The following is a 26237-nucleotide window of genomic DNA, read 5'->3' as shown; positions in this document are numbered from 1 at the left end:
TGCCAGCTTCCGCACGACTGATCAGAGCCCAGGTTAAAGGTTTGTGCTCTACAGAAGTACACCGTGCTTTAGTCCATGTAACTCTGGGAACGAGATGGTTTCCCTCACTCCCTGCTACCACATCACTATTGTCCAGGATACTTCAAACTTGCACTCAAGTCATTCTCTTTTATGATGCCAGTAAGACAATTTCCTGAAACCAACCTGCAAGGAGTCTGGATAGGGGAAGGTGGATGCTGACAGACTCTCGAGACACCAAATAGCGTTTCAAGCTGATGGAGTGACCACACATGGTCAGAGTGAAGGGCTGCTTCCGTGCATTGCGTTGATTGCACTCATTGGAACACTGGGACAAAACACGATGGCACTCCTTGTAAGCTCGAAGAAGAACTTGCTCCTGCATGTATACATAAAACATTTTCTTTAAAAAAACAATTAACGTTGAAAATAAATGCAAATTCCTTTCATGAAGAAAATAAACCAATTATTAGAAGACTAATTCTTTAAACTGGTAGAATCAGAGGGAGTCACTGAACTGCAGCTGTAAATACATTCATCATTTCAAGAGGGGGCTCCTTACTAAAAGAAAGTTGCATTTATATAGCACCTTTTACAACTTCAGGACATCCCAAACCAGCCAATGAAGTACTTTTTTTGAAGTGTAGTCACAGTTGTAATGCATGAAACGCAGCAGCCAATTTGTGCACAGCAAGCATCAGGTAATCTGTTTTACTGATGTTGGTTGAGGGATAAATATTGGCCAGGACACCGGGGAGAACTCCCCTGCTCTTCTTCAAAATAGTGCCATGGAATATTTTACGTCCACCTGAAAGATCTCTGTTTAATGTCTCATCCGAAAGACGGCACCTCCGACAGTGCAGCGCTCCCTCAGCACTGCACTGGAGTGTCAGCCTAGATTTTGTGCTCCAGTCTCCAGAGTGAGACTTGAACCCACAATCTTCTGACTCAGAGGGGAGAGTGCTACCACTGAGCCATGGCTGACACTCTGACATACTAAACAGCAGTATCACCTTTTCTAGCCATACAAAGTCCAGATATTAAAATAAAGCATCATTATTTTCTCTACTGGGTTGTGTTTGGGCCACACTACCAAGTGATAGTTTAATTTAATAGAAGATGATCACATTGTTATAGAGCCTGGGGTAGGGGAATGTCTCAAATTGCTTTACAGGGAGAAGGAGCAAGATTCATTAGAGGACCCAAATGGACCGTCGAGGAGATGGTTTGTAAAAACACTTTTGAAGGAAAAATAAGTAGCAAAGCGAGCATAGTCTGGGGCATACACCTGGAGATAAGGTGGGTCTAGACTATGGAAGGATTTAACAACAAGGATTTGAGGACCTTGAAGTCAATGCATTGGGGGAAAAGGGCCAGGGGAGTTTTGTGATGATGGAGATGAGAGCGTGAGAAAATTCGAGGTTTCAGGTAAAATCTGAGCACTGTGGATTCCTGAGAAAAGTAAAGCTTGTATCTTTATCTAAAGCAACTGAAGTAGTCAAGCAATATGCCAAAACATGCTGTCCTTTTGTACCAAAATATGGGCCAAGAAATTATTAGCTTTAATAGAATGATACAGCACAGGAGGCCATTCGGTCCATCGTGCCTCTGCTGATTCTTTGGTAGAGCTATCCAACTAGGCCCCTGCCCTTTCCTCATAGCCCTGTAATTTTCTTCTCGTCAAGTATTTATCCAATTCTCTTTTGAAAGTTACTATTGAATCTGCTTCCGCCACCCTTTCAGGCAGTGCATTCCAGATCACAACAACTTGCTGCATAAAAAGAAAAGGTTCCTCCTGTTGCCTCTGGTTCTTTTGCCAATCACCTTAATTTTGTGTCCTCTGGTTAACAACCCTCCTGCCACTGGAAACAGTTTCTCCCTATCTACTGTATTTACTCCCATAATTTTGATGGGCGTGAAAGTAACACAGTAGCCATCTTCTTGCAAAATCCTACTCCAGACTTAGCCTGACTCCTTGGGCTATAGACTTTTGTTTAGTTGCATTCTTCAGAGACTGGTGGAGAGGCTGCAAAACGTGGCTTAAAGCCCCTGACATTTTGAACACCTCTATCAAATCTCCTCTTTGCCTTCTCTGCTCTAAGGAGAACAATCCCAGCTTCTTCAGTCTCTCCACATAACTAAAGACCCTCATCCCTGGTACAATTCTGGTCAATCTCTTCTGCACCTTGACATCCTTCCTAAAGTGTGGTGCCCAGAATTGAATACAATACTCCAGCTGAGGCCTAACCAGTGTTTTTTAAAAGTTTAGCATAACTTCCTTGGTTTTGTACTCTATTCCTCTATTAATAAAGCCAAGGATCCCGTATGCTTTTTAACAGCCTTCTCAACTTGTCCAGCCACCTTCAAAGATTTGTGTACATACACCCCCGGGTCTCTCTGGTACAATTTTAATGGTGGTACAGGAACAATTAGTTCCTATTGTCTCTCCTCATTCTTCTTACCAAAATGTATCACTTCACACTTCTCTGCGTTAAATTGCATCTGCCATATGCCTACCCATTTCACCAGTCTATGTCCTCCTGAAGTCTGTTACCATCATCGTCACTGTTTACTACATTTCCTAGTTTTGTGTCATCTGCAAACTTTGAAATTATGTCACCTATACCCAAATCCAGGTCATTAATATACATCAAAAAGAGCAGTGGTCCTAATAGTGACCCCTGGGGAACACCACTGTGTACCTCCCTCCAGACTGAAAAACAGTTCACTACTACTCTCTGCTTTCTGTCCCTCAGCCAGTTTTGTAAGTGTGTGAACACCAATGTCAACTTTGCACCGTGTGAGGGCACAGAACAGCACAGGGCAGAACAGAGTACCAACCCTACTTATAAAGCCGACCACTGTGATACTGTCCATTTATACCATGACTGACTTGCTACACATGGTCTTCTTGAATAGCACAGCTAACCAGACCAGTTTAAAGAGCAAGGCAAACTCTACAGTCAGGCCCCCCATTTCAAGGACCATATAATTATGGTTTGAGCTGTGTTTTACAGTTTATGTTCTCTGGACCGCCTTGATTAGATTTTTGTCTTGTAATCACTGCCAGTTGTCTATTATCCTCTATTTAATCTAATCTCAGGGTTCAGCGCACTGCTACTAATTGATTAAGCTTTACTGCGAGAGATGGAGCTTTGAGCCTGCATTTTATGTCTTTTGAGCAATCTTGCTCATCTATATTTGTTCAGCGACCAACACAGAGTTGATACAGAAGCACTGAGCCTGTCCAGCGTTAAGATGAACAGGATATATTTCTTTATCTTTCAGTTGCTGTGCCATGGGATATATGGTAAGCTGCACAGCTGATTTACTCAAAGAAAAGTATTAACTATCAGTACTTACATCAGATGCACACCATTCCTGAATCATGGACAGAATGCATTTTAGAAGCATCTGGATAGTGAATGCTGGCTCCCATTCAGGTTCTATCTCAAGGTGCTGCCCAATCTGTCGGTTCACTGGCTCCATGTTCTGCAAGCAATGCACAAAATGAACTGTTTAACACTCCTTCCAAAAAAAAACAATCCCTTCAACAAAATGCAACCTTCTAGTTATTGCATTAAATCAAGAGAATCACTAAGCAGAGCAAATTGATGTGTTTCACTGACGAGCAGAAATGGCAATTTGTCCACTCCGAACCTTGAATCGCGCTGGTCACAATAAATATTCAACGGTTACTACTAGGATTTTGGTGCTCTTGTAAATGAGTGGTTGTATTTATATTTTTAATCAGTTAGAGTTAAAACTGCACTCGATAGGCTTTGTGTTTATGAACACTTCATTCATCAACTCCATCAGTTTTTGTTCTCGATCATTGACAAAATAACACAAGTCGTCATTTTTGTGGAAAATACTAGAGTGCCGAGAGATGTACCTGATCTCACCTGTGGCAGCAGTGGAGCACTGAGTATCACTTCAGTGGCCCCTGCCAAAAAGTGTATCAGGAGATCCTGGGTTTGAATCCCAGAGGTGCCTACTCGCTCGGGAGTATTTTGTTGGCTGATCTCACAGATGCTAAAAATAATCCCAATTGTAGTTATTGTGCGAATGCCTCTTCTGTACCAAGGTACAAGAAGGAAAAGGTGTTTTGACCATCATTAAGAACCTTAATAGTGCAGTCTTGAGTTATTTCCAAAAAGTGTATCTATGGACACCAGGTGAGCACCATTTGACTCCAACCCTACCCTCCATCTTCATGATAGCTTGCCAAGACACACTAATATAGGCTCACAAGAACACCCACTTGAGTGATGCACCAGAGAGGGCTCCCAACACTCAAGAAAGGGCAACCCAGCATAAGTCAAAATCTTCAAGAGGGATGGGTAAGAAGATAGAACACTGTGAAGGAAAACTAAACTCAGGCCATTGTCAGCACATAACACTGGAGGAGTTCAGTGACAGGGCTCCAACAAAAGTATTTTGTGCTGCTACATCAGCTTCAGTTACAGAAATATCCTGTGCACTAAAACAAAATGTGAAAAAGTTAATATGTGCATTTATTGGTAAATGTTCCCGGGCCTAGGCCAGTTATAAGTTGTTAGTGTTGAAGGCTTCAAGAACACGTATCCTCAGTACTGCTCAAACACTCCGTGGGCTGGATTTTCATTGAGTCGTCGGGTAGGAGGTGGGACTACAACTTTCGGGGTTGTAGTCCCGCCTCCACTGAGTTCTAGCCAACCCACGTGATTTTGACTTGATTGACCTGGTTGAGCCTGCCCAGCGGGCTCAGCAGGCCAATTAAGGGCCACCCAGCAACAGGTGACGTCAGATTGATATTTCATCTGTCAAGACCTTTGCGTTCGACAGCTGTTTGAAGCTGTCAAACACTGACAATCTGTACTCCAGGTTAATTCCTTCTTCTCAGGATGATTTAGAGATCTCCCCAGAACAGAAAGCAGAGACTGCAGATTTTGACAGCTGGCGGCCATTCTGCTTTCTGTGCCGGTGAGATGAGGGACTCCCGAGACCTGAAGGAAGGAAGGTTGTAAAGGTAAGTAAAGGTTAGTAGAACTTCTTTAAACACTTTACACAGACCAAACACACTTACCTCTGCACTCATGCACTCATCACTCACCTGAACACCGGACATCTCGACCCCTCCAAGCCCTTCATCCCGACGGCCCGCCTCGCTAACTTGGCGTGGTTTGGCGCCGTCGGGAATCCCAAATTTCAACAATGAAAATAGGGATTAGGCTAAAAACTGCCTGTTAACTACCTGTTAACAGGCAGTTAACTAGCACTAATCCCCTTCCCGCCTTGGGGAAGCGGGTCCCAGTGCGGGGCAGGTACCCGCCTCCTTTGAAACTGGCATGGGGGCGGGAAGGGGTCGGGGCCCCCGATTTCGGGATTTTAAACTCCCACATGCCTCCAATCCCGACTCCACGGCCCAATGAAAATCCAGCCCCATATCTTTCTCCTGCTCCCCTCCCCCCGCCCCCGAAAAACAATAATTTGCATTTATACAGCGTCTTTAACATAATAAAACGTCCCATGGTGCTTCACAGGAACGTTATTAAACTAAATTTGGCACCGAGCCATGTAACATTAGGACAGGTGAGGTAGGTTTTAAGGAGTGTCTTAAAGTAGGAGAGAGCGGTAGAGAGGCAGAGGTTTAGGGAGGGAATTCCAAAGCTTAGGGCCCAGGCAGCTGAAGGCACATTGCCAATGGTGGAGCGATTAAAATCAGGGATGCACAAGAGGCCAGAATTGGAGGAGCGCAGAGATCTCGGAGGGTTGTAGGGATGGAAGACGTTAGAGATAAGGAGGGGCGAGGCCAAGGAGGGATTTGAAAACAAGAATGAGAATTTTAAATCCCACCAACCCACCCCAAAATAATTAGCTGCATTCTCCAGCTAACCAAGTTCTTGCAGCTTTTAACAGACTTTTGGAGCAGGAAGGAAATTCCTTGCAACAGGAATGAGAAACATTTAACATCTACCCCCTGACCTCGCTAAACTATTTAGAGGGAACTGTTTACATTGAAAAGCACTTCTTCTCACAGTGCCATTAACAACTTCTTAAACTTTACAACACAGAGAATGACACATTTGATTTTTACTGTTACTTACCTGCATAGATTTTAAAAGCCTCAAAAAAGTTTTAAAACCTTCAAGGAAATGTTCTCTCTGCCTGTCTGTCCACAGAGGTGGTTTACTGATCAAAACATACCTGCAAAGGGGAGGAAAAGAAGTAAAATCACATACTGTGGAGGAGAAATTATGCTAAATAGGGAGGGAAAAATAGAGTACTTTTTTTTTTTTTTACATAGTATTACATAAGAATGCACAGCACAGAAACAGGCCATTCGGCCCAACTTGTCCATGCCAGTGCTTATGCTCCACACGAGCCTCCTCCCGTCCCTATTCATCGCATCCCATCAGCATAACCTTTTATTCCTTTCTCCATTGTGTTTATCTAGCATCCCCTTAAATGCATCTGTGATATTCACCTCAACCACTATGTGGTAGCAAAATCAAAACTGAAAATGCTGGAAATACTCAGCAGGCCAGGTAGCATTTGTGGAGAGAGAAACAAAGTTAACGTTTCTCTTTGCATAGGTACTGCCTGACCTGCTGAGTATTTCCAGCATTATCTGTTATTATTTCAGATTTCCAGCACCACAATATTTTGCTTTTGTACTAGGTGGTAGCGAGTCCATATTCTAACCACTCTGAGTAAAGAAGTTTCTTCTGAATTCCCCAGTGGATTTATTATTTTCTTTTCAACCCGCAGGGATTATTACAATGCATGCATGGTACACTGAAATCGAGAATGACAGCCATAATATCTTGGTAACATGGCTGACATTTGTCAGAAGGTTACATCACTGCAGAAGAGCCCTCTCAAGAATGGTGTGCAAGACCAGCCGGAGTTGACCAGGTCAATGATTTACCCCTCGAAATCGGGCAAACCCACATTCTGCCACGCTGCAGTGCAAGATACTGCATGGACCTGCAAAGTAACTGGGCCCACTTCAACTGAACTGTTTTCAACCCATCTTGAAGCTACACTGACTTTCAATTTTTTTATTATATATGAATGATTTTGGGCACAGATTGGGGAATTGACCTTTCACCTAGAGAAACTGGGTTTGAATCCAGTTCAAACTGATGGGTAGAAAAATCCCCCCTCTCTCTGTTAGGTGTAGGGTCCTGTGTGGAAATATGTTTAGGCTGTCTAAGCCCAGTCCCTACTGGACTCGAGCTGTCAGTTCAAACTGCCCATAATGGGCAATCACAATCAGAAGCCCATGATGAGTCCTGTGGTAATGGAAGGACTCCACAATGGTGCAGTTTTAATGTTAGCAAAAAGACACACTGTGGGCAAATCAAAAGGAAATTTACTCTAAATGGTAGGATGGCAAAAGGTGAACTAGCTGGTCTTTTTTCACCAAGCAATTCCCATCCTAAATCTGGTGCCCACAACTGATCAGACACTGCTCGATACAGGTACTGGGTGTCCAAAATGGAAATGTTTCACTCCTCAGAACGGACATCCCTAATTTGACGAGCACAAAAATAATGAAAAGCAAAAATAACCCCAAGATTCAACTGGTGACTCGGTGGGTAAACGCACTGTATAGTATGACACAGGCCACACGGACTAGAAAGGTCCCAGCGTCAATCAAAGTTATGAAATTTCTCCTGAATTCCTTATTGGATTTATCAGTGACTCTCTTATATTTATGGCCCCTAGTTTTGGACTCCCCACAAACATCTTCTCTACGTCTACCCTATCAAACCCTTTCAGAATTTTAAAGACAATAATTTCATAATTGGCCACTGAACAATTTTTTTTTTGATCCGTGCTCTAGAAAATCACATTCCAACTGAGGGCAGCCAGGCAGCCCTTGGCTTCTTACACATGAAGATGGGTCACTCAGGCAAGGTAATGCAGACACACCAGGAGTCATAAAATAGGTTTGGACATAGATCCTTTCTTCAGAAAAAGAAAAACGTGTATTTCTGTAGCACCTTTCATGACCTCAGGACATTGCAAAGTGCTTTACAACCAATGAAGTACTTTATGAAGTGTAGCCACTGTTGTAATGTAGGAAATGTGAAAGCCAATCCGTGCACAGCAAGCTCCCACAAACAACGTTATGACCAGATAATCTGTGATGTTGATTGAGGGATAAATATTGGCCAGGACACCAGAGAGAACGTCCTTGCTCCTCTTTGAAATAATGCCATGGGATCTTTTCCATCCACCCGAGAGGGCAGATGGGTCTCAGTTTGACATCTCGTGAAAGACGGCACCTCCGACAGTGCAGCACTCCCTCAGCACTGGAGTGTCAGTCTGGATTTTGTGTTCAAGTCTCTGGAGTAGGACTTGAACCCACAACCTTCTGACTCCAAGGCGAGAGTGGTAGCACTGACAGAACAACTTTCATCCAACCGTTTCTTAATGGAGTCCAGTATCTTGATCTCAACTACAATTACCGGCAACCTAATTCAGTTGTTGGTCATCCTATAATTAAAGGTAATGCTTGCTGACATCTGTACTAAGTTTACTCTTTAAAATCCTGAACCTGTGCACTTTAGTCTTACTGACGCATCTGAAAGTATTTTTCCGATTTTACTTTCTCTATCTCATTATCATTTCATTCTAAAAGGTGCCCTCCAAAAGATCCTTTTTTTTAAGCCTGAAAAGTCCTACTTTATCAAATCATTCCTCAAGTTCTCCACCTGACATGAGGAATTAGTCTCCGTGCTCTCCTTTGCACTGCTATTAGGACTTGGATGTCACTGGGATTCTATCCTATTCATGGACCTTACATGCTTTTGATTTAATAACCGCCTCTATGAAGTGCTTTGAGATAATAAGTCACTTCCTCAGAGTTTGAGGTTGGTCAATGGAAGAACTTGCTTCTATAGTGCCCTATCCCATCTTGCAAAGCAATTCACGTGCAATTAACTGTTTAGGCATGCACTTTTACTATGAAGGTGAAAGCAGACCCTTTTGCAGATGTCAAGGCATCACAAATAGCAACAAAACAAATGGCCGGTTCATCTATTTTTTGTTATGTTGGTTGACGGATAAATATTGGCCAGGACACTAGAAGAGCTCCTCCTCCTCTTCAAAATAATGCTTTTACCTATAAATAGACCTTTAACATCCACCCGAGGGGGCAGACAGGGCCTCGGTTTAACAGATCTGAATCTCCGACGATGCAGTAGATCAGACAAGAACTATCCTTTGCTCAATGAGGGGGTAAGATGTGAAAATGAGGGGAGAATTGGAGGATGAATTAAAAAACCCATTAGGATTTTTGCAGTTTTTAAAATGTGGTGGGGTGGTCAGACTAAGCCTGATGTCCACAGGCTGGTCTGCTTACATTGGGACTTACACCAATATAAACCCGTGTCTGGGTTCAAAGTGAACTCCAGACAATAAAATAAAAACAGAAAATGCTGGAAATACTCAGTGGGTCAGGCAACATCTGTGGAGAGAGAAACGGAGTTAACGGCCCCGATATTTACTGGGGTGTGGTTTTGGAGCGGGGGAGGCGTAATGGTCGGGAAACCCGAAAAGTTTTCAATTAAAGGCGTGCAAGATATTTTTTTCGAGGTACCCTGCCTGTAAGCCAGCCTGATTGACAGGCTTGGCTGCCTGTTGGGCGAGGAACGCTCTGGAGGAGGCCGTAGCCCAGGAGCAGGTAAGTTTAGTGGGAGTGGGGGGGGGGGGGGGGGGAAGAGAAAGATAGGAGTTTGTAGGGTAAGCTTGTTGAGCCTGGGGGAAACACTCCTGCTGTTCCTGACCCACAAGCAGTGGTGCAAAGGCACTTACCTTATGGATTCAGCCCTTCTCGCCTCCTTTCACCTGTCGGGTTTCCGGAGGTCAGGGAAACCCGGACGACAGCAGTAAAAAAAATACAAACCTCATTAAAATGAAGGCACGCAGCCTCCTTAAAAAGGTTTCAATGACCAACCCGCCTCCCGAGAGTAGATTTGGTCATCCACCCCTCATCCCACCTCCGTTAAAGCCAGAAGTGGGCGGGTTCGAGGCAGGTTGGGTTCCCGTTTGAAATTTTAAACATTTTAACTTCCCACCCAACCCAAACGCACTCATTTTTGGGGGCTAAAATTTCCCCCAACATTTCAGGTCGACAACCTGTCATCAGAACCATCAGGTCATTGACCTGAAACGTTAACTCTGTTTCTCTCTCCACAGATGCGGCCTGACCTGCCGAGTGTTTCCAGCATTTTCTGTTTCTATTTCAGATTTCCAGCATCCGCACTATCTTGCTTTTGTTCCAGAAAGCATTAATTTATGTTTAAACAGATATTTCATGATTTGTTTAAGCATTGATTTCTCAACCTCATTAAATCCAGATCCTTCACAAAATGCAGCAAATAAAACTCAGTTAGAGGGAGAAGCACAATTCAGCGATTGCTTCACCGCACCAGAACTTGAGAGAGCAGCTGCATGATCGGAAATAGCTGGAGAGTCGAGCACAACCACCAATGCACTTCTAGAAAGTTGTACCGAGTGCTCAAACGAGTTAAAATACAGCACTTAAGTGAATAAAAAGATTATATTTGCACACGTGGAGAGAATAGTCTACAATGAATTCTCCTGTGCAGCAAGGAGTTAACAAAAAAACTTGTCCTGTACAAAGCACAGATTGGAAATGAGAAGCTGGCACTTTGCTGCATCACTGAAATTTTGTTACATAGATACAACGGTCCTAAATATTAACTTAGCACCAGTAAACCAGCTACCTTGTACAGGTAGACTACCCTTTATCCGAACTTCCGAAAACCGAAACCCTCTAAAAACCGAAGGTTTTTTCGGTCAGCGTAAGTCGTGCGCACGACATGACCAGAGTGGCGCACAACTTACGCTGAGCAGAGGGTCAGCGTAAGTCGTGCGCACGACCCCCCGCGGACCCCCCCCCCGCCGACCCCGACCCCCACCGACTTACGCTGAGCAGAGGGTCAGCGTAAGTCGTGCGCACGACCCCCCGCCGAACCACCTGACTCTCTTCCAAAGGCTCGAAAGCAACGAGAGCTCTGAGCCCGCGGCGGTGCCGGCCCCTGTTCCGACCGAGCACGACGACCTGTTAGTGGAAATGCGGAACTTCATTGCATTCCAGGCTAGCAGCGACGGACAAGCCACGACTGCGGACCCCCGCCGACGCCGACCCCCCCGCCGACCCCGACCCCCGCCCCACCTTCCGAAATCCGAAATTTTCGGAAAACCGAAACACGGCTGGTCCCGAGGTTTTCGGATAAAGGATAGTCTACCTGTAATAACAATCTGCCTTGCAACATTTCATGAAATAAATCAAATGATTTGAAAGTATTATACTGGCACCCTATCCATCACAAAAGAAAGGTGACCAATCTGGGGTCTGAAGATACACTTACTTAAGGTCATACAAGACCATTTGTTTCCTGAACAATTTATCCTGGGAGTAACTCTGAAAATGAAGCTTGCCGTTATCCATGTGCTCAGACAACAGCTCGATTATAGTTTCGATAATGATTTTTAGCGCATCATGTTCTTCAATCAGATGACGAGCCTAACAAAAATTAAAAATCTTATGTAACATTCATTCAAGAAGTGGCGACGAAAGAGAAATTAAACCAGAACCTTTACATTGCTACATTTTTCATCTAGGCTGACTAGTATATGGTTAGTGAGAAACAAAAGGATTTCCACCCTGTGATGGTGGCGTGATATCACCGATTACCAGACTGCTCAATCAGCAGCTCAGATGTCACACTGCCCTTCATTACAAAGATAATTTATGGAATGTGACTTATATCAACCTTGCATTACACTGGTGGTACTCTTTGGGGAATGCGGTCTTTAAGAATCTCTAACCCATAGCACTTTCTACCCATTCTTCAGAAGGTCTGCGCTGTACTTGGTCCACTTACCAGTGTTGGAACGGTGAATATTTGAACAGACTGTGCAGTCACAGAAACGTTTCGATCATGATCGTCCTCCACAAACTCGAGCTGCAGTTGCTTGTAGTGCTATTGGGAACAAACAGACGATCATTCCCTTTCAACCACAAACTACAGTAGAAAACGTCAGTGGCTGATGAAATAAGTTTGACAATTTGTAATTACATTACATAGAATTTACAAAATAGAAACAGGCCATTCGGCCCAACAGATCTATGCCGGTGTTTATGCTCCACACAAGCTTCCTCTTGCTATTTACTTCATCTAACCTTGTAGGAACATAGGAAACAGAAGTAGGTAATTCAGCTCCTTGAGCCTGTTCCGCCATTCAATCAGACGTCCTTCCTGACCTAACCCCTGGATGGCTTTGCTCTAATTTTAAGGTTATGCCCCCTTGTTCTGGACTCCCCCACCTATCAGCATATCCTTCTATTCCTTTCTCCCTCATGTACTTATCAAGCTTCTCCTTAAATGCATCCATGTTATCCGCCTCAACTACTCCATGTGGTAGCAAGTTCCACATTCTAACCACTAGCCGAGTAGAGTAGTTTTTCCTGAATTCCCAATTGGATTTATTAGTGATTCTTATATTTATGGCCCTTAGCTTTGGACTCCCTTCCCGCCCAACATCTCCCCCAGTAGAATCATCATCTCTACATCTACCCCATCAAATCCCTTCATAATTTTAAAGACAATCATTTCAAAATTGGCGCCGTGCGCCAAAGATTGCCCCCAATTAATTTTTCCAAAGCAACGTGCGTTTCTTTTGCTGTTGATTTCGCTCAGCGGCCAAATTTTATATTTTACTCCTCTCCATTTAACTTTTTTTTTTGGTCTCTAATCTATACCCTAGAAAATCACTTTCTAACTGAGAGCAGACAGTAGGGGAGGCCTGCTTCCAAATCTCAAGTCACTGCTGAGTTGTAACCAGGACAATGCGAGCACTTACGGTGACAAATTCAATAGCAAAGAGCCGCTTGTATTCGGTTTCCATCAGCAAACTGCACACTATGAGTTCATGGAAGATTTTTCGTGCTCCTGCATTAAAAAAAATTGCATATTTATTCTGACTGTTCCTTGGTTAATTCTGTAGCATTTAGACACTTCATATTTTTATTTTTTGCACAACCTGTAGTAATATCACTGACATTTTGCAGCTACTGAATACAAATCCCCACCTGTAGTCATGGGCAGAATGGCCACTATATGATTTACAACTGCATCTTACATTTTTATGTGGCAAATCAACTCACGAGTGAGTGGTGGGCATCAGAACGGCAGGACACAGGGTTGTCCCAAGTCCCCACACAGGATTCTGACCTCGGCAGCGCTTTTAAGATCAGACTCTTCCCTGTAACAAGTCATGGAGAAAATGGAAAGCACATCTCACACTTAGTAGCCTTTATAGAGCAGAATTCATGGAGGCCAAGACAATGTGAAGAAGCCCTTCCATTCAAATCCAGATTATGCACAGGTCAGTTAAAAAGCAAAATATATTTTAAAAAGCGATTTAAGTTTGTACTTCCCAACCCTTTCGCATCTTATGCATCCCCCCTCTATTGCTGATTGTGCCTTCAGCTGACTAAGTCCTACACTCTGGAATTCCCTCCTTACACCTTTCCACCTCTCCACTTCCCTCTCCTTAGAACCCACCTCTTTAACTAAGCTTTTGGTCACCTCTCCTAGTATCTCCCTCGGGAGTGGGGCTCAGGAGCTATGAAGAGAATGCTGCTCATAAAACTTCCACGAGGAAGGGTTACATTAGTATTTTTTTTTAAAAAGGGAAGGACATAGCTGTGGCTGCAAATTCCACAGGTTTTTAGTTCATGCAAACCTAAGCTTTGCACTCACCGAAGAACTGTTGTAGCACTGTCAAAAGCGAAGTAGCATTCAACAAACCGGCAATTGTAAGTGGATTTATGAACAATGCTGTTAAAAATCCCGAGAAAAGGTTAAATGCTTCCACAAAATGCTGTCAAAATTTGAAGATAAACGCAACCTTCAAATTGATCATTTTCAACAAATGCTGCTCCAACTCCTCACTTCAACAATCAGAAGCTGCCAACCAAATTGCAGCCAAGCTCTGGGAGACACTTCATATTCCTGTAGCACAAACTGTAAAGGTTAGAATCAAAGAATCTTACAGCACAGAAGGAGGCCATTCAGCCCATCGTGCCTGTGCCGGCTCTTTGAAAGAGATGGCCAATTAGTCCCACTCCCCTGCTCTTTCCTCATAGCCCTGCAAATTTTTCATTTTCAAGTATATATATATCCAATTCCCTTTTGAAAGTTACTGCTGAATCTCAAGTTATTTTATGAGTTCTTAAATTTAAAATACAAATTTCAGTGGGATGCAGGGGGGGTGGGGGGACCTCTTTAGGTTATAATAATTGTGATGTGGAAATAGGACCTCGATGATTTCTCTCTCCAAATGAGGTGCCTGATGACAGGATACTAGAAATTAAATATTTAAAAAAACTATTTTCAAAGAGCATTTGAGAGATGACAAGTTAACATTGATGGATTAATAGACAAGCGTGCAGCAGGAGCCATCTCCCACTCAATAGTAGTGTAGGGCCTTTAAATGACAATTATGTTTCAGAGCTACTCATTAAATGGAGAAAGGATGGGACTGGGACCCATTATTGGATATAATCCTGCGTTAAAAAATATATACTAATCACGTTCTGATTATTGTGCCTCGGAAAAACAAAAAAGTTTACATTCAGTTTTTTTAAATGAGAAACAAAAAATCCTTAGAAATGTCGGGAAACTTCAGGAAAAAAAAAACAATTGTGGGTCTCCTGCACCTAGTCAATTGGAATTGGACGAGTTGCTGACTCAATTGGTATAGGCAAGAGTATTAATTTACTCACCTTTCCAGAGTTTGGCATCAGACAGCATTAATTTGCTGATCAGGCAAGGTTGATCAGAGCCTGTTTCTTGGTTAAGTACCACCTCACAGAAAATCTGACGTAAGCCAGCTGCACAAAAGAAGAAAAACAGCTCATGTCCATTCAAAACTCAAATTTACCTTTAATACACATTTGTCCTAAGGATTATGGCACTCTAGGCTGATCAGGCTTCTGAACCTGATGCCATTTACCCTAGAGTGCTGAAGGAAATTGGCAGTGCATTATGTGAGCCACTGGCTCATACAGTTAATGACTGTGGTTCCAATGGATTGGAGTTATACTCATATGGTCCCAATACTTAAGAAGCCAAAGACATCAGACCCCACGAATTAGACCTGTTAGTTTATCAAGGTATATAACAGCTACTGGATTACTATCATCTACAAATGTGGTCTCTTCCTCAAATAACTCAATCAGGTTAAAGAGACAGGACCTCTATTTTTTAAAGCTATGATGGGGTTTTCTAAAATCTGCTAAATTCATAAATCAGTGTGACGAGGCTAGTGGGAAGGCAAATAAGGTTTTAGGTTGCGTCGCTAGGACAGTGCAATATAAAACTAAGGATACTGTACTTTAAGGCCTTGGTGCAGCCGCACTTGGAATACTCTGCCCAGTCTTGGTCCCTACATGTGGCGGGGGATATTGAGGCACTCTTAGTTATCATGAGCAGCTTTGACACAAACACGTGATTGAAGAGCATATTTGAGGTTTGCTTGTATGATTGAGGAAACAATGTTAACAGCTCAGTTATGCCAATAACTTCTACTTAATCCATTTTGCAGTGCGTACAATTAAAATATCTATATAATCAAAATATTAAAACTAAGCTTTGCACTTGCCTGAATAACTGATAACTTGGTTGAGCCAGGAGAGAAGACGTAAAGCAAACGTCTGATGGGATACAACAGTCGAGTGAAGGATCTCAACACGAAGGGGTGACTGGAATACACTGTTTGTAATGTTCTAGAAGAAAAATTAGTGATGCACATTACAGTAGTCCCTTTGGTTTGGTTAAATGCCGTTTTAAACAATCCATTATTTGTATCTGTGCTAATGTTTGTTGGAAGAACAGTGGCTACTCACTAAGGCACCCTCAACATATACTTACAAAAGGTAATCGAACTGAAACGTTAACTCTGTTTCTCTCTCCACAGATGCTGCCCGACCTACTGAGTATTTCCAGCATTTTCTGCTTTAGCTCAACAATATCATTCATTGTTTATGGTTCCCTTGTTAATAGACAAATACACAACATCGCTTTGCAAAGCGCTTAACAGACAATTCCTAAAGACAGAGCTGCATGGAGTTTTAGAAATAAAGTACATTTGAGTTAGAGTCAGAATGCACAGACAGCACACTTTGTTTTTTCAGAGAATCATAAAGCACAGGAGACCATTCAGCCCTTCGTGCCTTTGAAGGAGCTAACCAATCTATTCCACTCCTTGCTCTTTCCCCATAGCCCTGCAATTTTTGTTCCTTTTCAAGTACTGATCCAATTCCCGTTTGAAAGTTGCTATTGACTCTTCTTCCACCACCCTTTCAGGCAGTGCATTCCAGATCACAACAACTTGCTGTGTAAAAAACACATTCTCCTCATCTCCCCTCTGGTTCTTTTGCCAATGATCTTAAATCTGTGTCCTCTGGTTCCAACCCTCCTGCCACTGGAAACAGTTTCTCCTGATTTACTCCATCAAAACCCCATTTAATTTTGAACAACTCTATATTTTTAAAGACAAAAAGATGAAAAGTCCTCAATGAATAGGAGTCAAAGATCAGCTGAATTTACATAAAGAAATTCTAGATCATCCAATCAAAAATGAGAAGAAGCAGCTTTGACTAGGAAGGTTCCAGTGTCAATTCATCATCTGTGCTAAATGAGAGGTCGTCAACCAGCTTAACAGTGTAGACACTACGGTTGGGTTTAGTGTCCTGAGTTTGGGGAAGGGAAAGGAAAATCAGCCACTCTTTTCCAATCCCCATTGCCATCTAGGAGGCCCTGCTGAAAGTCAGCATGTGCAGACAGTGAGGACAGGTTGGACTCATCTGCGATGCAGTCCTCAAACCAAATAGCCTGCAGACATTAAGTGGCCTCTTTGAAAGAACAGTCATAAAAGTAAAACAGTAACCAAAAGAAGCAGAGACCGAGAACCGGTATTAACTAGAGATATATTCAGAGTAAACTTAGATTAGAATACTTCAATGTGCACATGTGAGGGAATACGTCATATTTCAAAAAGATACACCATAGTATGAGCAGAATACAGGAAACTTTGTGCTATCCGGAGGTGAGCTATCCGGCAATCTGGAGCCACCGGCAAAAATCAGCCGCCGTTTTTTATTCTTTTTGTTTGTTTTTTTTGCTTTGTTTGAACAGTCAAGCTGTGCAAGGTCTGCAGCTATAGCAACAGCTTCAGCTACAGAGCTTTAGGGCCACACCCGAGTGTTTAGAAGCTGTTGCTAAGCAACAGTGTTTGTTGTCAAATACGGAGACTCTCAACATTAACTCTGGAGAGTACGGCACTTTTTAGGCAACGGCAGCAGCTCGGTCCCGTGGGTGCCGGATAGCACAAAGTTTCCTGTACTGATATTATTAATACGAGATACTGAGTTTAAAAATCTAAAGCCTCGGAGGCACAGGCTGTAAACAGAAAACAGGCTTCTGAGATAAGATCAGTTGTTAAACAAAGTTGTAAAAAACCTCAAGCTTTGAAATGGGAATTAGTTAAAAATACTAAAACAATGAAAGATTGAAGCAAACCATTGGTGCTTCCGAAAGGTCTACAGTTTGCAACCAACACAACGAGAAGACCCAGTTTAAGGTGTTATAAGCTAACACGCTGAACAGAAACACAAACATTAAAAGAACCATGTGCCTTTGAAAAGATGACATCAAGTAAAAGAAACACCTGCTGGTCAAATAGTTTTTATGTTAAACTTGGAAGACAGGAAACACGATTAAATATGCAACCAATTGAGATAGCTAGAAATGCATGAAACACTCTGGTCAAAGTGTCTTTAATATATACCAAGCAATTACATTGTGTTTGTATTGAACTTGGAGCAGTAAGGAGACTCAACGTCTGCTAAAAACCAGTAAAGCCAATATTAAGAATTGAATGAAAGATTTTGTAAGAATGGCATCAAACAGAAACCATAGCTGTCATATTGTTTTATGATGGTTTTTGGAACACCTAAAGGTAGAGGCATAATTATGCATGTAATAGTTGAATTGACAGTAAGATAGAAAGCATTCAAAAGAGAGAATGAATAAAGACAATTAGCTGACATCAGCAGAGAACTTCAAAGAATAAATCACTGCAAAAAGGGTATAAAAATAAGAGCTTTTCAAACAGAAAGTCAGAACTCGCTGAACGGGCCAAGCGTTTCTCAACTTCACAGGCACGCTCTAAGTTTTTAAACTTTGAGTCTCAGGTAATCAAAGTAATTGATTTTGGTGGATGTTCTGGATTTAGAAATAAGTAAGAAATGTAGAAAAGTAACGAAGTAAAGATTTGAGAATAAGGATTTCTGAGAAATAAGAAAAGTAAGCCATTAGTATTTTGAATTGTTAATGTTGCGACTGATTCAACAGCTGTTAACTGAATGTCTGCTCTTAAATAAAACTATGCGGCCTAGAAATTCAGTATAGCCACTTTTGGGGCGGTAAAGTCGGGCGGGCGCTGAAGTTTGTGCCCGCCGGAAAGTGGAGGCCACTTCGCCGATATTCAGTAGCTTTGGCCAAGGAGTTTGCTCGAGCGCTAAAACTGGCGTTGCACCCCTATCTTTAGGCGCTAAGCCGGCGGTGCAGACTGATACCGCCGAGGCCGGGCGCAGCGCAGGTGCGGTCATGTTTTGATTGACAGCAGACACCCTGGCGCCGGCCAGCTCTTAAAGGGGGAAGGGTCGACTTGGTCTGCTGCCACGCCCTGGATACTGCAGCCCTCCAGCTAGGCCTAAACACTGCTGTTGGAGAGAAATAGCGCCAGCAAGGATGCAGAGGGCCCGTGAGCGAGCGCAGCGCTTCTCTGTCCATGATTTAAAGGTGCTGGTTAGGGCTTTGGAGAGGAGAAGAGATATCTTGTTCCCGGACAGTGGCAAGAAGGCTCCCAAGAGGCTGTACAGGAGAGCCTGGAGGGAAATCGGCCAGAGGGTCACAGCCAACAGCGATGTCCCCAGGACTGGTGACCAATGCCGGAAAAAGTTTAACGACCTCACTCGGTTGGTCAGGGTGAGTACCCTTTCCAGTGTCCTCCTCATCCTTGCATGTGCACCTCACATTATGGGCAAAGGGACCTCAAAGGCCTAATGGCCAGCCCTCCTCCAGCAGCTATGGCACTGGCATGAACATCAATAGCACTTTCTGCACTTTACACACTGGCCAAGCTATTCCACCATGGGAGGCAGTGCACACAACAACAGGGCACCACACTGGCCAAGCTATTCGACCATGGGAGGCAGTGCACACAACAACAGGGCACCACACTGTACTTAGAAGCCGTCCTTTCTCTTGCAGGCCAAGCTGGCCGAGAATCTGAAGAGCCGGACTGTCACCGGGGGAGGCCGTGCCCAGTTCCAGGAGCTCAGTGACCTGGAGGAGCGCGTGGGTCGACTCATGGGTGCCCGGGTGATTGGCCCCGTTGCAATTGGAGATGCCGACCCTGTGCTGGGCCCCAATGGTAAGGACATGACCGTTTGGACCACTCTCATTCCCCTTGCGCTTCAGATCTACATCCTTTGCCACTGTCCGACCAATGCGCATAATGCCACCACTCATGCCTCCCTCGCTGACGTCCTGTCCTCACTCTAAAGCTACTCTTGTGCCTTCCTGCTTTCAGCTGGTGAGGAGGAGGTCCCTGAAGCTGCGAGTGTCAGTCCCTCGGAAGAGGAGGATGACGAGGAGCAAGAGGAAGGCGGCACATCGGGGGAACCCTCATCCGCGCCAGGGGATGGCAATGGAGGGGACACGTCTTGCCTGGAGGAGAGCCAGGGGGAAGTGTTGCGGGGGGTGTAGCTCCTGTGCCCAGTGGCGTCCAGCCACGCGGGAAGGGTCGGGCAGCTTGGCGGCCTTCTCCCCAGAGGGGGGGGGGAAGTGTTGCAGGGGAGTGCAGTTGCTGGGCCCAGTGGCGTCCAGCCACGCGGGAAGGGTCGGCCAGCTCAGCGGCCTTCTCCCCAGAGGGAGAGTCCAGCCTCCAGTCCGGAGACGGTCCTCGCCCAGGAGGTGCGCCTCCTTGATCAAATGTCCGCGGACTCGGATCGTCGCCACACCGAGTTCATGGGGGTTGGGGCACGGTTGCCTGAGGCCATTGAGTCCCTGGCTCATAGTGTGGCCGATTTCGGGGCCTCACAGGCCAGGGGTTTCGACCAACTCGCGGCAGCACAGGCCAGGGGTCTCGAACAATTCGGGGCATCACAGGACGCGAGTCGGGCAGAATTCAGGGCATCACAGGACGCGAGTTGGTCCGAATTCAGGGCAGCACAGGCAGCGAGTGGAGAGTTGACGAGTGGTGCCGTGCAGTCACTGGCTGGTCTGATGCGGGCACAGACCAGGGCAGTATGGGCACTCACTGCTGCCACACTCGCTGTGTCACGCACGCATCGCCAGGGCACCCGCCGCGCTGCTGCAGCACAGCGGTCTGGCCTTCACCAGATTGCTGCGCTTGCTGCAGTGCCAGCCCGGCCGACTGCCAGTGTCTCTGGCGACCAGCGAGCGCCTGGCATCAGCCAGCTTGCCCCCATTGCTGCAGCCGCCACTGCCACTCCCCCAGCAAAGCTGCGACGAGCTGCTGGAGAGACTGATGCTGCCCAGCCACAGCTGCAGCAGTTAGCAGCCGGCCCCTCCAGGGCCGGAGCTCGTCTAGGCCGACCCCCAAGGGCATCTGCCGTCACGCATTGTGCCCCTCAGGAGCCTTCCCCCAGCCTTGCAACACCCACAGGGCCCAGGTTGAGGCGGAGCAGGTCGGCCAGGGGCCGGAAAAGCCTGGACAAGGACTCGCCCTCTCAGCACACAAAGTAGAGTGTGTTGCCAAATGTTTTTTTATATGGGGGTGTTTGTGTTCTGTATGGGGGGGGGGGGGGGGGTTTATTTTGGTAAGGCCGAAGATGAAGGCAAATGTTTTTTTATATGGGGGTGTTTGTGTTCTGTATGGGGGGGTTTGTCTTGGTAAGGCCGAGGATGAAGGCCATTTGGATGGACAAGTTTTGTTATTCCTCCCCAGGTTGTGGGAGTGAGATATGTTTTTGACTGTTTTTTGGGGGTCTTGTCTGTTTTTGGGTTTCATGTGGGAAGGGCCCTGAGTTTGTTCAAGAAAGCTTTTTATTTATTCAGCTTGTCCATGTGTGATGTTTCAAGTGGTTGCTGCGTTAACCGGCTGAGGGCTTGCGGAGCGGCTGCATTCATGTGCCGTCATTGCCACAAGCCATTCCCTGACAGGGGGCCTAGAAGTGTCGTTCAATAAGCCGCCGACGGACGGCCCTTGGACCTTGTGGCTCCCTCCTGGGCTGGTACTCCTCCTCCTCATGGTCCTCCTGCTCGTCCTCCTGAGGTGGTGGTCCAACGTGAGGTGGCAGTGCCTGAGTCCTGCGGATAGCCCGGTTGTGCAGCATGCAGCAAACGACGACAAACTGGGAGACTCTATCCGGCGAATACTGTAGAGATCCGCCGGAACGATCCAGGCAGCGGAACCGTTGCTTGAGGACGCCAATCGTTTGCTCTATGATGTTCCTTGTGGCTTGATGGCTTTCGTTGTATGCCTCCTCAGCAGGGGTCCTGGGCGCGCGGAGCGGGGTCATGAGCCATGTACACAAAGGATAGCCTTTGTCCCCGATAAGCCATCCTCTTGGGGGAGGCTGTGCCTGGAACATGTCAGCCACAGTAGTCTGGCGCAGGATAAATGCATCGTGGCTGCTGCCTGGAAAGCGGGCATTGACAGCTAGGATGCGCTGCCTGTGGTCACACACCAGCTGTACATTGAGGGAATGGTAGCCCTTCCGGTTGCGGTAATCCTCGGCATTGTCGATAGGTGCCCGCATAGCCACATGCGTGCAGTCAATGGCGCCCTGCACCATGGGGAAGTCGGCGATCCTCGCAAATCCGACTGCACGCTGCTCCTGCCTCTCTAGGGTCACGGGGAAGGAGATGAATTGGTGTCTCCTTGCGAAAAGGGCATCGGTGACCTGCCGGATGCAGCGATGCACGGCGAACTGGGAGATGTTCACTATGTCCCCAGCAGCGGCTTGGAAGGAGCCGCTTGCATAAAAGTTCAGAGCCACCGTGACCTTCACTTCCACCGACAGAGACGTCCTGCACATCAGCTGTGGACGCAGATCTCTGTGAAGCAGCTGGCAGATCTCTGCAACCACCTCCCTTCTGAAGCGCAGCCTCTTAACACAATGCGCGGCAGTCATGGTGAGATAGGACACCTGCTGGCGGTATTCCGAGTGGGTAAGGCCTACGTTGCCGACGCCTGATGGCCCCTCTGCGTCTCGGCATGGCTGCCCCTCTCACACAGCGTCTGCGAGCCCTTCGCACATAATGCTGGAACTGAGGGTTGGAACCCCATGCAGCCCCCATAATATACTTGCAAACAGTGAAATCACAATGAGTCAAATTTCCACGCTCTGGCCAGAAGCCAAAAATACCTCTCCTATGTTGGCCCAAATCAGTAAGGTCTCTTCCTTGGTCTCTGTCCAGAAATCCGTAGCACTAAAGTCATTGCAGCAAAATGGCTGGCCTTTATAGTTCAGTCTAAGTGCCCTTTAATTAGCGCTCCCCGAGGCCCGCAGGGCCTCTGCTGCGTTCCACTTCACAGTTCTTAACAGCGCCACGCCCACATTGGGCGGGCGCCACTGAAGTTCCGGTTTGGGGCGCACAAACGGCGTTGCACGACGAAATGACATCATAAGCTGCGCGCGCAGCTGAGCGCGCGCAAACACTTTGCGCCGGCGCTAAATGTCAACTGAAGTTGGGCGTAGGCGCAGATCGGTCTGCGCCCGGGCGCTAAGTGCCTAGCGCTCGAAATCTACTCCTCTTATGGCGCTAACGGCTGGCGAACGCAACTGAATTTCTAGGCCTGTATTTTTAGAATTGTCTCAGAGTAATTCTGTATAAGCTCACGAACCCAATTTTTGTACACTCTTTTGTAAGGAGTTGCAGAATTCTGGGGGGTATTCCGGACCCTCATAATATCCGAAAGGTTACAGTCTAGTTAAACTTATTAAAAATGCTATCTGGAGGACGGTAACATCCGTCTTCAGTCGTTCCTTTCCTTTAGGGAGAGATAGCCTGAACCTTTAGACCCATTTAAGCGTCTTGTGGAATTCAGCTATCTCTAACTTAAGTTGAAGGTGAACGTCTGGGGAATACGCCTGATCTGGGGTAGCCCGAAAGAGCTAGGACTAGTAATCATCCCTTCACACAGGATACAAAAATATGGAGAGAGTTTTAATGGATACCAGTTGAGCTCACGGCATTGAACACTGCGGGAGAAAAATTCGTGTTCGCCAGGAAAGGAGTTAATATCCACTGAAAATGGCCGCAACGCTAACGGGGCTAAATTGGTCTGGGGGCTGGAGATTGGTGGTGCAGCGCTTACCTTCCGTGCAACGCCGTCCTGGTGGCGTTAGTGGAGGCATCCGACCTGAAGTTCCTGTCCAGGTGCGGCGTTCGAGCTTCGCACAGCCCGTGGAAGCGAGGCTGTGGAGCTCGCGAGGAATTGTGGGCAATGAAAAGGGGCCATACACTCAGAACTAATAAAAAATAAAATGCAGTGAAATAATGCAGTTTTCAGCCCCTTTTGCCTTTCAAGAAAAAATGTAACATTAAAAAGATGTCCCAAATGTGAATATTAAGCTCTTAAAGCTGAATTCCCTTCCTAACCTCAAAAAATGAGAAAACTGCCTCAGCACCAACACAAATGGCTCAGCAAGCCAGGGAAGGGGCACCGAGAGTCTCACTTGCAGCACTCCAGCTTTGTGCAGGGGGTCAACACTGCAAGACAGATCCTCTACCCACAGGGGCCAGGAGGCCCTCCAGAAAGAACGATGTGGGACCACATCACCGAGGCCGTCACTGCCAGCGTCACCCCCACCACCTGGCTCCATTGCTCAAAGAAATTTCATGACCTCAGACCACATCTTCAAAAGCTATCTCCTACCAACTGCACCATTAGCCTCATACACTGCTCAGTGCTCGAACCCCCCCCCGCCCACGCCACCCATCACTCACCTACCAACAATCTGCAACAATCACGAGGCACATCCCCCATTCCTAGCCTCACCTCACTTCCTTGGAAGAGAGTGTGCAGGCCATTCTTGGCAAGAGCATGACTGAGCCCTTGGCCAGTGGTGGGGCTGAAAGGATAAAAGATGCTGGTATCCTCATGTTATCCTCCTCTGGCATGCACCTCATGCTATCCCGCCCTCCCATCACTACAACGCCACCCTTGTGCCTTCTTCATTTCACATACCCAAGAAATGCAGCCTGCCCAGCCAGTGGTTGACCAAGAAGAGGGAGAGGGGAGTGAAGAACAACAAGATAATGATTGATTTGACACTCCCAGCCACCAGGCTCCTCAAGGTCAACCAGCAAGGCCATTTGCAGTGTCCCCCACTGAAAGTCAGCAGCCTTCCACCAGCCACTGGGGTAGCACTGCGTGACATCAGTAGGATAGGCAAAGGCACACACAAGACAGTCACTAAGAGAATGCATATGATGCTGATGAGTTGATGTCTTGGTGTCATTCGGATGGATAGATGTATAAAGTTGGATTGGAAAATTTGCTTTGCGGTGGCTTTTATTTCAGCATCGTGGCCAAGAAGACATTGTGACGGTCAGTAACAGATGGAAGGTAAGGTGTGGGACTCATGTTGAAAGGGGAATTGGGGTTGTGGTCACTGGGACCACAGGCAGATGATTCCATCCCGGATATCCCAACCAGAAAGGGGCTGTCTAGGATGCATCCTTCCATCTGCTTCCTCCTCTTCTGTGCCTTCCTTCTCCCTCTGCAAGCGGGTGCTGTAAATCTGAAATGGCAGCATAAAATGCTGGAAATACTCAGCTGGTCAGGCAGCATCTCGACCTGAGACATGAACTCTGTTTTTCTCTCCATGGATGTTGCCTGACCTGCTGAGTATTTGCAGTATTTTTTTGTCTTCTCAACGGCCTTCATTTATCATCCAAGGCCTTACAAGCGTCCAGCAGCACTCCCTACACACTTAAAAAAACTGTTATCAACTATTGCAACAAGCCACTACTTCAATAAAATCAAAAAACCCAGTCCAAAAGCTTAAATCCAAACTTACCTGAAAGATGTGCGTGTCCCTGTAAGAGGTGCTGACATCACCACTGTCAGCCTGCTTGCACACCAGGCTTAGGACCCAGCACTGAAAGGGTCGAAGTTCGCATTGGTGACATTAGATTGGCGTTACACACTGATTTGACGTCACCATGTCGCCATTTTTTCCAGCATGGCACTGCCAGTTACCGGCAGCACAAAGGCGAGGACCATAATGCTGGCTGCCGCAGGAACCGCCACCAGCTGGCGAAAGTGGCGGCCGGCATTTAGCGCCATTTAATGGCACCAAGGAATGGCACTGAGGGGAGCAATTTCTAGCCCTGGGAGTCAAAACCAAGTGCAGTCGTGAACTGATGCAGGTTAGAGATAATTGATGCACGGATGTAATTTAGTCATTAATTTAAAGTAATACATTCTGTTCTTATTTTAGCTTTCCATTATTAATTCTACATTTAAATTGAAATGGTGCTGCAGTGCCTCCACTGGGGGGAGGATGTAATTACAGCGTGGGGTTTTACATAGGCAGTTTCCATTCTAAATGTGGACATAGGAATTCATAATGGTAAAAATCGACAGGAAGTGCATTCAGCCGCAAGATTGGTGGATAAAGGAGGAAAACATTGCATTAAAAAACTCTGCATTTGTCAGGCACTCTTCCTGCCCCCACTGTGTCTCCTAGGAACACAGTACACTGTACTCTATTCTTCATCTCCATGGAGGCAGATTTGCACCCTCCTTACAGCCCTTTGCACTATAGGGTTCGCTCCAATGGGAAAACCATCAGCTGAAAACATTCACTATAAACAACTCAACACTCTTGCCACTTGAGGCAGCACAACACCAGGATTGCCCCCAACTAAAACTGCGGAGGTGTCAACTATATAGAGCACTTGCCTGTGGCACATGGATAGGATCTGCCATTTTGAGGCCTGTCTCGACAGGCCAACAATGTATTTACAGCATTACTGAGCTGTATGGACCTTCCTGCCAGCCTGGCCTTTTGAAATATTATTCATGACAAGAGAAGCTAAGCACGCTGAAAAACCTTGCTCGCAGTTCTCTGCTGTTGCTGA

At 45.9% G+C, this 26237-nt stretch overlaps 1 protein-coding gene across 1 annotated transcript in view; it reads right to left on the bottom strand.

Moving 5' to 3' along the window:
- ubr1 (ubiquitin protein ligase E3 component n-recognin 1) overlaps positions 1-26237 on the bottom strand; it is a 113020-nt gene that overhangs the window by 50898 nt on the left and 35885 nt on the right. Inside the window, exons 8-15 of the mRNA XM_086002354.1 lie at positions 15712-15835; positions 14834-14941; positions 12907-12995; positions 11928-12026; positions 11412-11566; positions 6108-6207; positions 3382-3510; positions 205-397 (exon numbers count right to left, since the gene is read on the bottom strand). Coding sequence (XP_085858480.1) covers positions 205-397; positions 3382-3510; positions 6108-6207; positions 11412-11566; positions 11928-12026; positions 12907-12995; positions 14834-14941; positions 15712-15835 — 997 coding nt within the window. The remainder of the gene's footprint in view (positions 1-204; positions 398-3381; positions 3511-6107; positions 6208-11411; positions 11567-11927; positions 12027-12906; positions 12996-14833; positions 14942-15711; positions 15836-26237) is intronic.

Source organism: Somniosus microcephalus, chromosome 12 (genome assembly GCF_052327205.1).
Source record: "Somniosus microcephalus isolate GS21.2 chromosome 12, FLI_Smic_1.0, whole genome shotgun sequence".
NCBI lineage: Eukaryota > Metazoa > Chordata > Chondrichthyes > Squaliformes > Somniosidae > Somniosus > Somniosus microcephalus.
The sequence above is the reverse complement of the archived record's forward strand: the minus strand, read 5'-3'. Positions and strand labels throughout refer to the sequence as shown.